Source organism: Triticum aestivum, chromosome 5A (genome assembly GCF_018294505.1).
Source record: "Triticum aestivum cultivar Chinese Spring chromosome 5A, IWGSC CS RefSeq v2.1, whole genome shotgun sequence".
Classification (NCBI taxonomy): Eukaryota; Viridiplantae; Streptophyta; class Magnoliopsida; order Poales; family Poaceae; genus Triticum; species Triticum aestivum.
In genome coordinates, this window is record NC_057806.1 from 48,525,087 (window position 1) to 48,539,326 (window position 14,240).

The following is a 14,240-nucleotide window of genomic DNA, read 5'->3' on the forward strand; positions in this document are numbered from 1 at the left end:
CTTAGCATTTTGAGGGATGCACTTTTCTCATTCATGCCATGCCAATCATTGAGCTTTCCTGAGATATTAATCTTCAAATAGTATTAGCTCAATGAGCTATATGTTGTTAGGAATTACCAAAACCATCTAGGGATAGTTGCACTTTCAATTTCCCCCTTTTTGGTAATTGATGACAACATATAGATCAAAGCTTCGACAAATGATAATAAGAGTGAAATTAAAAACTCATTGTAGGATCGAAAGAAATGTTGGCTGAAAGTTGATGACATGCTTTTAGGCTTGCTTACATTGATGACATGTGTAATAGTTGCTTTGAGCTAGGGATAGTTGCACTTTTATTGGATTTTAAGTCCAATAGATTAACGTTGACAAAATTTTACTTTGTTAGGGCAACAAGATCCAAATAACATCCATAATAAGCAGATAAAAACTATGCTTTTCAGCACTCCCAAATTTTACCTCGGTTACATAGCTAGTGATAGTCAGGCACAAAAATACACAGTGTTATAGATCTACCTCTTTAAAAATAATCTCGTCCGGACATCCCTACGCTGAGTTTAAAGAGAAGGGGAACCCCTTCTTCAATTCATCTTCGTGTTTCGAGGTGGCTATTTTTGTGGTGTGGTTTGCTCCAGTGAACCTTAATGCATTTGATGATTTCGGTCTTAATGCAACGTTCTACTTCGTTCAAAACCGAGGTTTCATGGTAATTCAGATCATGCTGAAAGTCGATAGAGTAGGAATGGACGTGCTTGTAGTGTAGAGGTTGGGCTTGTGTGAGAGTTGGAGGAATTTGCGCAACACGAACACACGACAACTCTGAATGTTTTGAATTCAGGAGCAACCATCCTAACCGTACATGATGTAATCGGACGGCTCCTCTAAAAAGCAGTCGTGCCGGGGCAGGGCAAAGCAAAACCTCTCCCATCCTCGTCAGACACCCCGAAAACGAAATGCAGGCTAGGCCCGCCGCCGCTCCGCTCTCGGCTCCCGCCCCTCCCAACGATTCCGCCGCCGCCGCCGCAGTAATCTCAATCCTCAGCGACGCGGACCCCGACGACCGCCTTCGCGCGTCCGGCATCAGCCCGGACCCCGCCCTGTTCCCGCATCTCCGCCGGTCGCTCACCACCCTCCCGGAGTCCGCGTTCCCCGCGCTCGCCCGCTGGGCCGGCTCCGCCGCCGCCGTCTCCCTCCTCGCCTCCCGCGGCTTCTTCGCGGCCTCCTGGCGCCTCCTCCTCCTCCACTCGCCTTCGTCTCCGCCCCCTCCCCTTGCCGCCTTCGCCCCGCTCGTCCGCCGCTACGCCCGCCTCGGCCGCGCCTCCGCGGCCCTCCGCGCCTTCCACTTCCTCCGCCGCAACCCCGACCGCTACACGGTCGATGGCGACGGCTCGCCCGCCGCCACCTCCCTCCTAAACATGGCTGTCGGGGCGCTCTGCAAGGAGGGTCACCCGCGCCCGGCCGCCAAACTCGTCGAGCGGTGCCGGCGTGAGGGGGAGCTCGCGCCCGATGAACGGACCTACAACATGCTCCTCGACGGCTGGTCCGGCGCCCGCCGGCTGGACAAGGTCGGGAAGCTCTGGGCAGAGATGCGCGTGGCCGGCGTGCGGCCGACGGTGGTCTCCTACGGGACTCTCATCAAGGCGGTTTGTCGGATGCAGCAGCCGGACCAGGCAATGTCTCTCCTCGACGAGATGCGGAAGGAGGGGATCGAGGCGAATCTCGTTACCTGCAACCCCATCGTGCACGCCCTGGCTCACGCCGGCCGATTTCGGGACGCATACAACCTGCTCGAGAAATTTCCTCTCTACGGGGTGGCGCCTAATATCTCGACATTCAACTCGCTCGTGTTGGCTTACTGCAAATATGGAGACCTTGCCGGGGCAAGCGGTGTGCTCAAGGCCATGATGGGGAGGGGCATCTTGCCAACGGCAAAAACGTACAATTACTTCTTCGTGTTCTTTGCCAAGACCGGCAATGTTGAGCTGGGGATGAATCTTTATAACAAGATGGTCAACAATGGTTATGCGCCGGACAAGACCACTTACAACCTCCTGGTCAAGATGTTGTGCGAGGCTAATCGGCTTGAATTAGTGGTGCAGATGATAAAGGAGATGAAGGTTAATGGTTTTGAGGCTGATCTGGCAACAAGCACCATGCTGATACATTTGCTTTGCCGAAGTCATCGGTTTGAGGAAGCATGTGCTGAGTTTGAGGACATGTTTCGTAGAGGGCACGTGCCCCAGTATATCACTTACAGGATGCTTATGAAAGAGCTCAAGCGGCTGGGTTTGGTTCAACTGGAAGAGAAGTTGACCGACCTAATGCGCTCAGTACCACATTCTACAAAGTTGCCTGGCAGCTACAGAGAAAAGGAAGGCGACAACGCTATAGAAAAGAGAAAATTAATATTGGAGAAAGCTCAGGCTGTTTCCAATGTTCTGAAGGAGTGTAAAGATCCGAAGGAGTTGCAGAAGCTAAAAGATGATGAAGAAACTGATGTCCAGGTCGCAGATAGGATAGTCGCCAACATTAGAAAAAGAGTATATGGGGGTGTCTCTAGGTTAGCCTCTCCACTTCCTTGAACATCGAGTTGGCAAAATCAAATCATGAAGATTTACTGGATGATCAGGGATTTAGAAGTTGATCACCTAAGCAATTTATATTTCACACAGTTGATTGCCCTTTGGGATGTTCAAGAAGCAAGACGAGATTGTAACCTCTAATCCTGTTTGGTTCTTTTTGTGGATTGGATATCCTCCATGAGAAATTCACAGAACAGAAGCAGTGGACATGCATGAATTAATTTAGTGCTTAAGATGTGGCATGGAACACACAAGCCTTCCCCATATATGTAAGTAATATTTACATCCTTTTGTTGTGCTCCATTGCCATGGCTTCTACATGATGTCAGTGTGGAACAACCTGGCCTGTTAGATCACCCAGCTAATCGAGTCTTAGATGTTGTGGTTAATCATGCATATGTGATGTACTTCTGATTCTTATAGTTAAAGATTACTTTGTTCAGTTTTGGATTGATTTAGTGATGCCAGTGATGGGCCTCTTTGATTTAATGGATTTTCGTATGAATTTTGGAGGATTAGAAATTTTAGGACAGTATCACATAGGATTTTTTTCTCTGAAGGATTCCATTGCTTACTTTGGTAATTTTGGATGAGGTAGTGATGCTAGCTAAGAACTCGTTGCTGCAAGGGATTTTTTTTCAAATTCTGGAGGATTAATCCTTGGGAATTTCAGGATTGTGTTGAGATTTTTTCCCCTAAGGATTCCATTGTACTAGATTTTCATAAAGTCATAGGAAAAATTCAGTTGAATCAAGCCTCTTGAAAATTATTGTTTCTTTTCTTATGATGCAATCAAACAAACCTTTTGGTGCAAATTAAATCTTATAGGCTTCACGCGGGTATGCCAAATGCAATCCTTCGTTTTCCTATTCCTGCATTTTTTGGTGTCCTGCAAATCGACGAGGCCCTAAATGCTGTAGTGATATCCCTCCAAAAGAAAAGGGGAACCCTACCTGTACACGTGATGTAAGACCCATAGGGGCGGTTTTGGGTGAATCACAGCGCCATACTTGCCTTAAATCCCCAAACCACTGTAGTGGGAAGGTCTTCCTATCAGCAGTTGTCGGATTGAAAATGAACGGACCCGATCGACTGTGTGAGATGGTACCCCACCTCTCAGCTACTTGTATATGTTTTGGTTTGTGTACCAGATTGTGTAGGAATGCTATCACAGATTAATCCTACCAAATTGAACAGAGGAACAAGGGGTGTAAGACTTCCAGCAACCTTTTCAATATTAAAGGGGGGAATTCTGAAGCCACACGTGATAAATGCATTGAGCTCCTGATAAATTTAGTAATAAACTATTTTTTTTCGAACCAAGCAGGAGGACTGCCTGTGAATAAATACTTCCTCTGTAAACTAATATAAGAGCGTTTAGATAACTAAAATAGTGATCTAAACACTCTTATATTAGTTTACGGAGGGAGTAGATAGCAAGGAAAGGGGAAGAAACCCCATACAAAGTCTGAGCACAAACGACCTCCATCCTCAAAACAACTCAAACAAAACAGTGCCCTGAAAATAACTACTACTACTAACAACAACCCAAGAAGAAGAGCAGCTGCATAGCAAGGCAGATGGAGAAACGGCAGACCACCAAAATGACCCTGAAGAAAGATCGACTAGGAAGTTGGAGGGACAGCAGTCAACCGAAACGACCCTGAAGGAAGGTTGATTGGGACTGAAACAACATGGAGCTGGCTCCGCTGAATCAAGACCCACTATCCCACATCCACAGGCGCAAAGAATCTGTGAATACTTGCTGTAGCCCATAGCAAGCGTCCACTCTGATTTTGTACAGCGCTCGTTGCCCTGCGGTGCCAGGCGGCACGCAGTCACATCAACAAACTTTCTTCAGACCTTCCATTGTACATTCACATTGGGACACATAGATAAATTGCTCGCTGTCAATTGCAACTAAAGGTCTAAGAATTATCTTTTTATATGTATTCAATAAAATAACTGAAATGTATAACTGCATTGAGTCAGCAATTGCATGTTCTAACTGCATAACCAGTCACTAAAGCACGTGTGAGACACCTAGGATCAGCACAGAAGGATTGCTTATCAAGTCCAGGCACCACAATGACACAGATATAAGTAGTGCATTTTTTGTTCAGGCTCCTGAACTAGAGACAAGTTCATCTTATCTTTCGATAAAAAAAAACTATGCCTCCTTATCTATCGTTCTACTAAGAGATGTGTTACTCTGTCCTGCAGTTTCTGTTGTTCTTGCCCTGCTTTTGGTTTAGTTTGCCCAAGATCGTTTTATTCTGTTACACAATTAAGTTTTATGATGTAAGCATTTTTGTTTCTACTTCCATAGTTTTACTCATAATCTTTCTGGTTTGATATTTAGGTTTTTAGGTGGGTTATCAATATCTCGTGTTATATCTATTTTTGGGATCGTCTTTAACGAAGCTGGAAAACTCTTAATTGAAAGAAGGATGTCTCTTTTATAGGATACCTCTACTAGGAACTTTACAGATTGAGGTATAATATTCTGCAAATTTGTTTCGTGTACTATGACCCATGATTATATTTTTGCCATGCATTTGTTTCATTTATATGCAGAAATATGTTTTTCATACAATATCCCAATATATTCCTAACAAACCGTTCCCTTTTTATTTTCTTCGCATGACACATGGTTTTAATCAATTTAGGAATAGATACATGTGGTTCTGGAGGCATGTATATAGGAGAAACATATATATACACTTTTCCTAATACTATATGGTTTTATCAAACAGCATCAGAAGTGGAGAACTGATAAACAAGGTAAAGGCCTTTGAACTGAAATTGCTAGTTCCCCAGACCCCAGAGTCTTCTGCCTAGTTTGGCATCACTAAAGGGATAGTGACTGAGGCAAATACTAATAGTTTTGACACTGACTGGGGCAAATACTATACATGATGTAAGCCGAAAATAAGCCGGCTAAGGAACACCCCTCATATGACATTTGGCATTACCCAAGCTCCAAATTATGTATCTGCCTCGGACAGATTCTACTCCATCATCTCCAGCAAAATATAAAGTATGGCGTGCATAAGCTTAATCTTGGTCAGGTAGGTTCACAAGTACAGTATAATCTAATCAAAGTTAGAAATGAGAGCAAAACAGAGAAGTTACCTTTGTTAGGATCCCAAGCACCAAAGCCTCCCATGCCGGCCGGCTGACCGTCGTCCATGGTTTCCAGCTTTGTCATCCTCGTCCTCGCCGTTGTTGCATCTCTCGGCGTCGGCGCCGCTGCTGCAATTGGCAAGCAGGACAAGTTCCTGGCTCCAGTGCATCCTTCCTGCTCGACCACTGGCAACTACACCGATGGCAGCCAGTTCAAGAAGAACCTCGACGAGCTCCTCGCCGCCCTCCCCGCGGCTGCCAGCAGGAACGATGGGTTCTACATCGGCACTGCGGGGGACTCGGGATCTCCCGACCAGGTCTTCACCCTCATCATGTGCTATGCCGACCACGACGCGGCAGAGTGCCTGGAATGCCTCACCGGAGCGCCGGCGGGGATCATGGCCTTGTGCCCTGGCAGCCGGGACGTGCGCGCGGCATACGATGCGTGCATACTCCGGTACTCACCGGTGTCAACCTTTGCATCAACGGCCGACCTTGACATCGCTTTCTACGTGAAGTACACCGCGCCCATCCCGGTCGATCCGGTGGCCATGGCCAGGGTGTGGCTTCCGCTGATGGCCGACCTCACGGGACAGGCCGCTGGGTCGCCGGCGCGGGCAGCGAGTGGGAGCACGCTGTACGATGCCTCGTGGCGGGTGTTCGGGCTGGCGCAGTGTACGAGGAACCTCAACGCGAGCGAGTGCAGCCGGTGCCTCTCCTCCTTGGTCGGCAAACTGCCGGAGCTGTTCCAGAACGAGACCGGTGGCGCCGTCAAGGCATACAGCTGCTACGTGCACTACCAGATCGGCCCCTTTGACATAACCCTTCCACCTGCATCAGAACCCCCGCCGCCGTCGTCTCCAAAGCCCGGAGGTCAGTCTTTGCAGGTTTGGGGTAGCCTTCTTTCACATATATATCTATATCCAGTGAGATATTAATCTCTATTGTTCTTGGAATTCTGTGACAGAAGCATCGTCTTCTTCAAGAACAAGGCTCCTGATCGGCAGCTCCATTGGTGCCGTGTCGTTCTTGATCATTCTGGTTGGTGTCTTGGTCTGTCTCCTTTTCCGACGACGGCAAAAGCACCCAATCACTGCCAATAAGCAGGCAAAGGGGCAAGAGCCGGAAGATGGCAAATTCTCCGACGGCGACGACCCAGCCATGGAAGACGACTTCGAGAAAGGGACTGGGCCCAAGCGGTTTCACTACGGTGAGCTGGCCATCGCCACCGACAACTTCTCCGACAAGAAGAAGCTCGGGGAAGGAGGTTTCGGCTCCGTGTACAGAGGATATCTCAAGGAGTCGAACCTCGAGGTGGCCATCAAGCGAGTCTCCAAAGGTTCCAAGCAAGGGAAGAAAGAATATGCTTCCGAGGTGACGATCATAAGCCGACTCCGGCACCGAAACCTGGTGCAGCTTATCGGCTGGTGCCACGGCGGGGGCGAGCTGCTCCTTGTCTACGAGCTGATGCCCAACGGCAGCCTTGACACGCACCTCTACGGCGGCAAGAACGCAGCCGTGCTGCCATGGCCGGCCAGGCACGAGATCGTGCTTGGACTGGGCTCTGCCCTCCTGTATCTTCACCAAGAGTGGGAGCAGTGCGTCCTGCACAGAGACATCAAGCCAAGCAACATCATGCTGGACGCCTCCTTTGCTGCCAAGCTTGGCGACTTCGGGCTTGCCAGGCTCGTCGACCATGGCAGGGGCTCGCACACCACGGTGCTCGCCGGCACGATGGGGTACATGGACCCGGAGTGCATGACAACCGGCCGGACCAGCGCCGAGTCGGACGTGTACAGCTTTGGAGTTGTCCTCCTCGAGATTGCCTGCGGCAGGCGGCCTCTGGCGGTGGCAGAAGAGGAACAGATGGTCCACCTGGCCCAGCGGGTCTGGGCATCATACGGCATGCGAAGGGTTCTTGATGCCGCTGACGCGCGGCTGGAAGGGGAGTTTGACGGCGAGGAGATGGAGCGTGTGATGGTCGTCGGGCTCTGGTGCGCGCACCCCGACCGGAGCCTCAGGCCGTCCATCAGGCAGGCCGTCGGTGTGCTGCGGCGCGAGCAGCCTCTGCCGACCCTACCGGAGAGGATGCCGGTGGCAACTTTCTTGTACGTGCCCCTACTGGTTGATGGTTCAAGTTCCACGTTGTCTACTGGTGTCACCGGCGCTGGCGGCAGTGGCAGCAGCGGAACTGACACGCCGGCGGACAAGTCGATGTCGATGCGAAGCAACACGGTAGTGGATGGACAGATCACTGGACGCTAAATGTTGTAAAGGGACAAATTAATACGCTCAGTTTGCTAACACGAAGTAATTTGTTAATTATCCTAATTTCTGATTATTCCATTAAAATCGAGCTATTGTGATAGCAAATAACTGTCTCATTAAATTCAGTTAATCACCAGAACGGCTTATACTTCCTTTGCAGTTTCTTTCATTCTCTACCCGCAAGTGGGGTGCAAACCAGTGGAGTCAAAGATTTGCAGACTTGGCTTGACTCAGCTCGTTTTCAAAACAAATGAGCTCAATTTGACTTGAGCTTGTGGTCGAGCTGCAGAGTCTGACTCGTACTTGGCTTCTACTACCTCATCAAGTCTCTAAAATTTCTTATATAGTACTCCCTCCGTTCCATAATATAAGAGCGTTTTTGACAATACACTAGTGTAAAAAACGTTTTTATATTATGGAACAGAGGGAGTATTTGTTTACAAGGAAGTACTAACGACGTTGATGCCGTTTCGAGCCATTTTCAAGCTAGATGAAAAAAAAACATGATCCTCTTATACATAATATAAATCTTATTAGCATAGAATAATTGAAGAAGTTCATAGCATAAGCAATGTTGGTCAACATTGGGTGTTCAGAATTCTTAGCACCAATTCAAACTGGTGCTAACCATTGGAAGACGTAGGAGCGACTCAAAGTTGATTAAGTATAGGGCGTAAAATGTGAATGTGTGTGGTCATATATCCTTATTTTTACCCATTGTGCCTTTTTATTTTTTTTACATGTGTACTCCAGTTTAGCACTTGTTTTGTACTTAACAACAACAACAACAAAAACAACAACAACAAAGCCTTTAGTCCCAAACAAGTTGGGGTAGGCTAGAGGTGAAACCCATAAGATCTCGCAACCAACTCATGGCTCTGGCACATGGATAGCAAGCTTCCACGCACCCCTGTCCATAGCTAGCTCTTTGTCGATACTCCAATCCTTCAGGTCTCTCTTAACGGACTCCTCCCATGTCAAAATCGGTCGACCCCGCCCTCTCTTGACATTCTCCGCACGCTTTAGCCGTCCGCTATGCACTGGAGCTTCTGGAGGCCTGCGCTGAATATGCCCAAACCATCTCAAACGATGTGGACAAGCTTCTCCTCAATTGGTGCTACCCCAACTCTATCTCGTATATCATCATTCCGGACTCGATCCTTCCTCGTGTGGCCACACATCCATCTCAACATACGCATCTCCGCCACACCTAACTGTTGAACATGTCGCCTTTTAGTCGGCCAACACTCCGCGCCATACAACATTGCGGGTCGAACCGCCGTCCTGTAGAACTTGCCTTTTAGCTTTTGTGGCACTCTCTTGTCACAGAGAATGCCAGAAGCTTGGCGCCACTTCATCCATCCGGCTTTGATTCGATGGTTCACATCTTCATCAATACCCCCATCCTCCTGCAACATTGACCCCAAATACCGAAAGGTGTCCTTCCGAGGTACCACCTGGCCATCAAGGCTAACCTCATCCTCCTCACAGCTAGTAGTACTGAAACCGCACATCATGTACTCGGTTTTAGTTCTACTAAGCCTAAACCCTTTCGATTCCAAGGTTTGTCTCCATAACTCTAACTTCCTATTTACCCCCGTCCGACTATCGTCAACTAGCACCACATCATCCGCAAAGAGCATACACCATGGGATATCTCCTTGTATACCCCCTGTGACCTCATCCATCACCAATGCAAAAAGATAAGGGCTCAAAGCTGACCCCTGATGCAGTCCTATCTTAATCGGGAAGTCATCGGTGTCGACATCACTTGTTCGAACACTTGTCACAACATTATTGTACATGTCCTTGATGAGGGTAATGTATTTTGCTGGGACTTTGTGTTTCTCCAAGGCCCACCACATGACATTCCGCGGTAAACTTTAATAAATACTAGAAGTGTTGTGAGCGCTTTGTTGCGCCGTTGGTGTTGTTGGGTTTCTTAAAAATATTACTCACTTTGTTTCAAAAATAAGGTGTATTGCATTTTTTAAAGTCAAATCTTTTTAAGTTTGATCAAATTTGTAGAAAAATATATCAAAATCCATAATACAAATCGATATAATTAGATTCATCATAAAATGAATTTCCATTTTTTTAATATTGTGGATGTTGGCATTTTGTCTCTGAACTTGGTCAAAGTTCAAGAAATTTGACTTTTCAAAAAACTAATACCCCTTATATTTTGGAATTGATGTAATATTTAGTTTGGGGGCAGAGAGATGATGGCGTGTGTTTTAACTTTTTTATATTTCGATGATTTGGTGGGCCTTTCTTGATGTGATTCTGTGTTATCTGTTAAGAAACCCATATTTATGTGGGGGGAAATTTCTGCGTCGGTAGCTGCATGGACTATATTGGTGCTATACAATATCACCTGGTGGCTTTTTTTCCTGGGTGGTGGTTTTTGCTGATTCATTTGAAAAATAATTGACCGGTCAAAATGGTAAACCAGATTCATAATTGAATACCTCAATCGAATTGAAGAGCTTCAAAATTAGGGAACAATAGTGAATTAAAATAAATGAATGGAGAGAGTGACTCAATTTTATATTAAAGACCTTGATTAATTATGAGGCATAGTGTATAGTATAAAAAATTGAATAAAAGAGTTTTGAGAAAGTGTTGACCCGGTCAAAATAAGGTGATCCAATTTTAATTGAAGACCTCAATTGATTGTGAGTCCTTTAAATTTAAGGAGCCTAGTGTTATAGAGGATATGACAGTGCGGATCGCAATGATGCAGAAGGCGAGGGAGATTCTTCTTTTTCTAAAAACCGATGAAACTGACATATGATATGCCACTTGTCATCACAAAAGAGGTATCTACTCTCGACCAGTGATTTCATATTTTTAGAGCAAGTACTCCCTTCGCCCAAAAATACTTCTCATCAAAATGGATAAAAAGAGATGTATCTAAAATGTACTAGATACACCTCTTTTTATCCATTTATTTCCGAACGGAGGGAGTATATTTATTTGTTGAAGTAATCAATGTAGGCCGTCAAGAAGAAGAGAAAAATAATGTTAGAGGGTGTTTGGATACGTTTTAGTCTCATGACTAAAAGTAGTGGGAGGCTTGGATCCAAATAATAAAGAGACTAAAATCAAGTTAATGAGCATTTATTATCTTCCAAACCCTCTAATTCAGAACTCGCATGTGTTAAAGAAGAGGAGTTAAATAAGGAGAGAGAGGACTAATCCACATTTTAGTAGGGGTACCCCTGACTAAAAAAACTTAGTCTCAAGACTAGTTTTAGTCCCTTTTTAGTTAGGGGTGCTTGGAACTTTAACCTTTTAAAAAGACTATTTATAAAACCTATTTATAGTCAGACTAAAATAAGTCACTTGGATCCAAGCATCCTACCTCGCTTTATTAAACTGAGCTGGACGGGCTAGGCTGCGAGCCTGCGACCCGGACATGGGCCCTGCGTGTTCGGTGAACGAACCCACTTGAGTTGCCTTTTTATTTCCGTGTCCCACTTGGCTTCCGGCTCGACCGAGCGCTGCCGTGGTCCACTTCTTCCCTGGCCGCCGGCCACGAATCCGCGCCTCCGAGACCGAGCTGCTGCTAGCTCCGAATGGCTTCGGCGGAGGCTCCGACGGCAAGGCCGATTCTCTACTCGTACTGGCGCAGCTCCTGCTCCCACCGCGTCCGCATCGCGCTCAACCTCAAAGGTGCGTGCTGCTCGCTCTTCCCCCCTATCTGGTTCTGGTCTCACCCCACCCTCGTCGTTTCTCTGATTACGTCGAGTAAACTGGATTCGCGCGCGCATGATTTTTCATCATTCTCTGCAGGTATCGATTATGAGTACAAGGCGGTGAACCTCCTCAAGGGCGAGCAGTCTGATCCTGGTACGGCACCCTCTGCTTTCTGTCCTCTGCACTTGCGTCAGTTGTTTGGTGGTGAAGATATGTATACCTGCCACTTACTAGGTTCAGTTATCTTATTTTGTGGGTGGCAGAGTTCATGAAGCTTAATCCTATGAAGTTCGTCCCTGCCTTGGTCGACGGCGACGCAGTAATCGGCGACTCTTACGCAATAGCATTGGCAAGTCACTCTTTCCCAGGGTCTCCAAATCGTGTGTTCCTCCTACGCAGCACCATTCTCTTATCAGTTATCAACCACTTGCTTTGTTGTGACTTTTACAGTATTTGGAGGACAAGTACCCTCAGCGCCCTCTTTTGCCCCAAGACCTTAAAAAGAAGGCCCTGAATATCCAGGTAATTGATGATAACCTTTAACTCATCATGGTCAGCCAGAAGTATTTCATGCTTTAATCCCAGTAGTAGTAATTTGTATCTTCCATATGTGGAGTCAATCGTGTAGTAACTGTTATTTATTGTCTCTTTGATCTGTTTTCTCAATCGTTCTACAGTTTGCTTACAGGTTAGTTAGTATTCTATTTAATCTGACCCACCAAAAAATCCATCCTCAGATTCATGTTATCAAAGCATAGCAGAAAGTACACAATAAATAACAGCAAGAAAGTTTCTGAATCTACTTTATCTGACCCGCTCTGAGCAAAGGGAACATATATATAATCAGGTCCAACTATAATCTACAAAATACTTACTGTATACGTTCAGCTTTTTCTTCTGTCACGAATTCATAATACTAATGTGGATGTTCCTCTACTAACTTTTATCGCAGATAGCAAGCATTGTGTGTTCTGGTATTCAACCTCTTCACAATCTCACCTTGGTGGTAAGTACCGACTATGCATTACTAAGCATATGACGACCACTGTGTGTTCTATATCTAAAATCTGATTGCCAGTGCACCTGAGGCCCATAGAGGGACGGCTACCCATGTGTGCTGTGCAATACTAGTTGACTCTATATTTAGATAGCTTATGCTTATAAATTGCACAGATACTTAACTTGCTGTTGTGTTTTATTGCTCATTTGTCTACAGAGATTTATCGAGCAAAAAGTTGGAACAGGGGAGAGCATCCCGTGGGTCAAACAACAGATTGATAGAGGTTTCACAGGTTGTCTTCACAGACATGTCCCTTCTTTCTTGGTTATAACTGCTATATTTGCAGCATTACTTCCATCCAGAAAATTTGCTTTGGAAATACTGCTCACCAAGTAATTCAGTGATCTTGCATGTTTTGAGAAACTCACATTATTTCCTTTAGAACTTCTTATCCTGCATTTACACTTGGTGTTTCCCTGCCTCTGTCTGCTTTCTCATTATGCAACTATGTGCTCACTTTCACCCCCAACGGTTCAGCTGTTGAGAACATGATCAAAGGCTGTGCTGGGAAGTTTGCTATGGGAGATGAAGTCCAACTGGTTCGTATGCTACCCTACTATTTTCTATCTCTTTATTTTCTTCTGTTGAACACCAAAGAACATCATTATCTGGAATGAATTTTCTCTGCTGTAGATTCATCTATTGTTGTATTAATAGGTGTCCCTTGTCCCTTGAAAGTAACTGTAGTCTAGTTCCTCCCGGGAAATGAAATAGAATTCATATTTCAACAATCCTAGGGCAACAACTACCATTGCAAGTGTAAACTACCCCGAGTCGACTCAGCTAAGTAGCTAACTGCCGCATCCTATTTACATGCAGGCAGATGTATTCCTTGCACCCCAGATTTTTGCTGCGGTGACTCGTTATCAAATCGACATGGTACTGCACTTTCACTTACTATCAAGTCCACAACTATACTTGTCACTATCTTTGATGAACTAACGGAACATGATTGCGCTTGCCGCAGTCGAACTATCCCACCCTCGCGAGGCTCTACGATCAATATATGACACACCCTGCATTTGAAGCTGCGCTCCCTGACCGGCAGCCGGATGCCCCTTCCTCTGCCTAGACATAGGCCGGGAGTGAATCAGTAGTTCTCACTGCTTTGTCTGTACCTGTGTGTGTCCTGTCCCGTTACTTCAAACTCTGTAACAATAAGCACAGAACTTCCTGCACCAAGTGTAAAGTAACTACTGTAGTCTGTATCAAAACAGTGAAATAATTGTGATCACTAGCCTTTGGATATCTGGAATTCTGGACTTACGTGAAATAGCAACAAGATGAAACATCAGTGGCTTACATTTCAATTGTCACTTCTTAAGAAAGAACCTGCAGGACATTTCAGTTGGCCTTTTTGCAGCTTTGGCACCCGTTCTCTAGGCAGCGGGATAGGGAGCGGCTTGACAGCATGATGGCGGGGATGATTGCGGGTTGCGGCAGCACGCCGCCTTGCTTGGTCGCATAGCCACTGATCTGTCAGTTACTTGGCGGCCTTTTTT

At 46.2% G+C, this 14,240-nt stretch overlaps 3 protein-coding genes across 3 annotated transcripts; all 3 read left to right on the forward strand.

Annotated features, from left to right (window-relative positions):
* Positions 1-769: 769 nt before the first annotated feature.
* On the forward strand, positions 770-2,776 carry LOC123102256 (pentatricopeptide repeat-containing protein At5g11310, mitochondrial). Its single transcript, XM_044523555.1, has one exon. The coding sequence runs from the start codon at positions 954-956 to the stop codon at positions 2,580-2,582; it is 1,629 nt and encodes a 542-aa protein (XP_044379490.1). The 5' UTR covers positions 770-953; the 3' UTR covers positions 2,583-2,776.
* Positions 2,777-5,063: 2,287 nt separating this feature from the next.
* LOC123102254 (L-type lectin-domain containing receptor kinase IX.1-like) lies at positions 5,064-8,128 on the forward strand. Its single transcript, XM_044523554.1, has 2 exons — positions 5,064-6,581; positions 6,676-8,128. Exons 1-2 carry the CDS (start codon positions 5,774-5,776, stop codon positions 7,971-7,973), a joined length of 2,106 nt encoding a protein of 701 aa, XP_044379489.1. The 5' UTR covers positions 5,064-5,773; the 3' UTR covers positions 7,974-8,128.
* A 3,247-nt stretch (positions 8,129-11,375) lies between these two features.
* Positions 11,376-13,986, forward strand: LOC123102257 (glutathione S-transferase Z1). Its single transcript, XM_044523556.1, has 9 exons — positions 11,376-11,654; positions 11,775-11,831; positions 11,942-12,027; positions 12,129-12,200; positions 12,631-12,684; positions 12,895-12,970; positions 13,216-13,277; positions 13,558-13,617; positions 13,706-13,986. The coding sequence occupies exons 1-9, from the start codon at positions 11,558-11,560 to the stop codon at positions 13,808-13,810; spliced, it is 669 nt and encodes a 222-aa protein (XP_044379491.1). The 5' UTR covers positions 11,376-11,557; the 3' UTR covers positions 13,811-13,986.
* Positions 13,987-14,240: the final 254 nt, after the last annotated feature.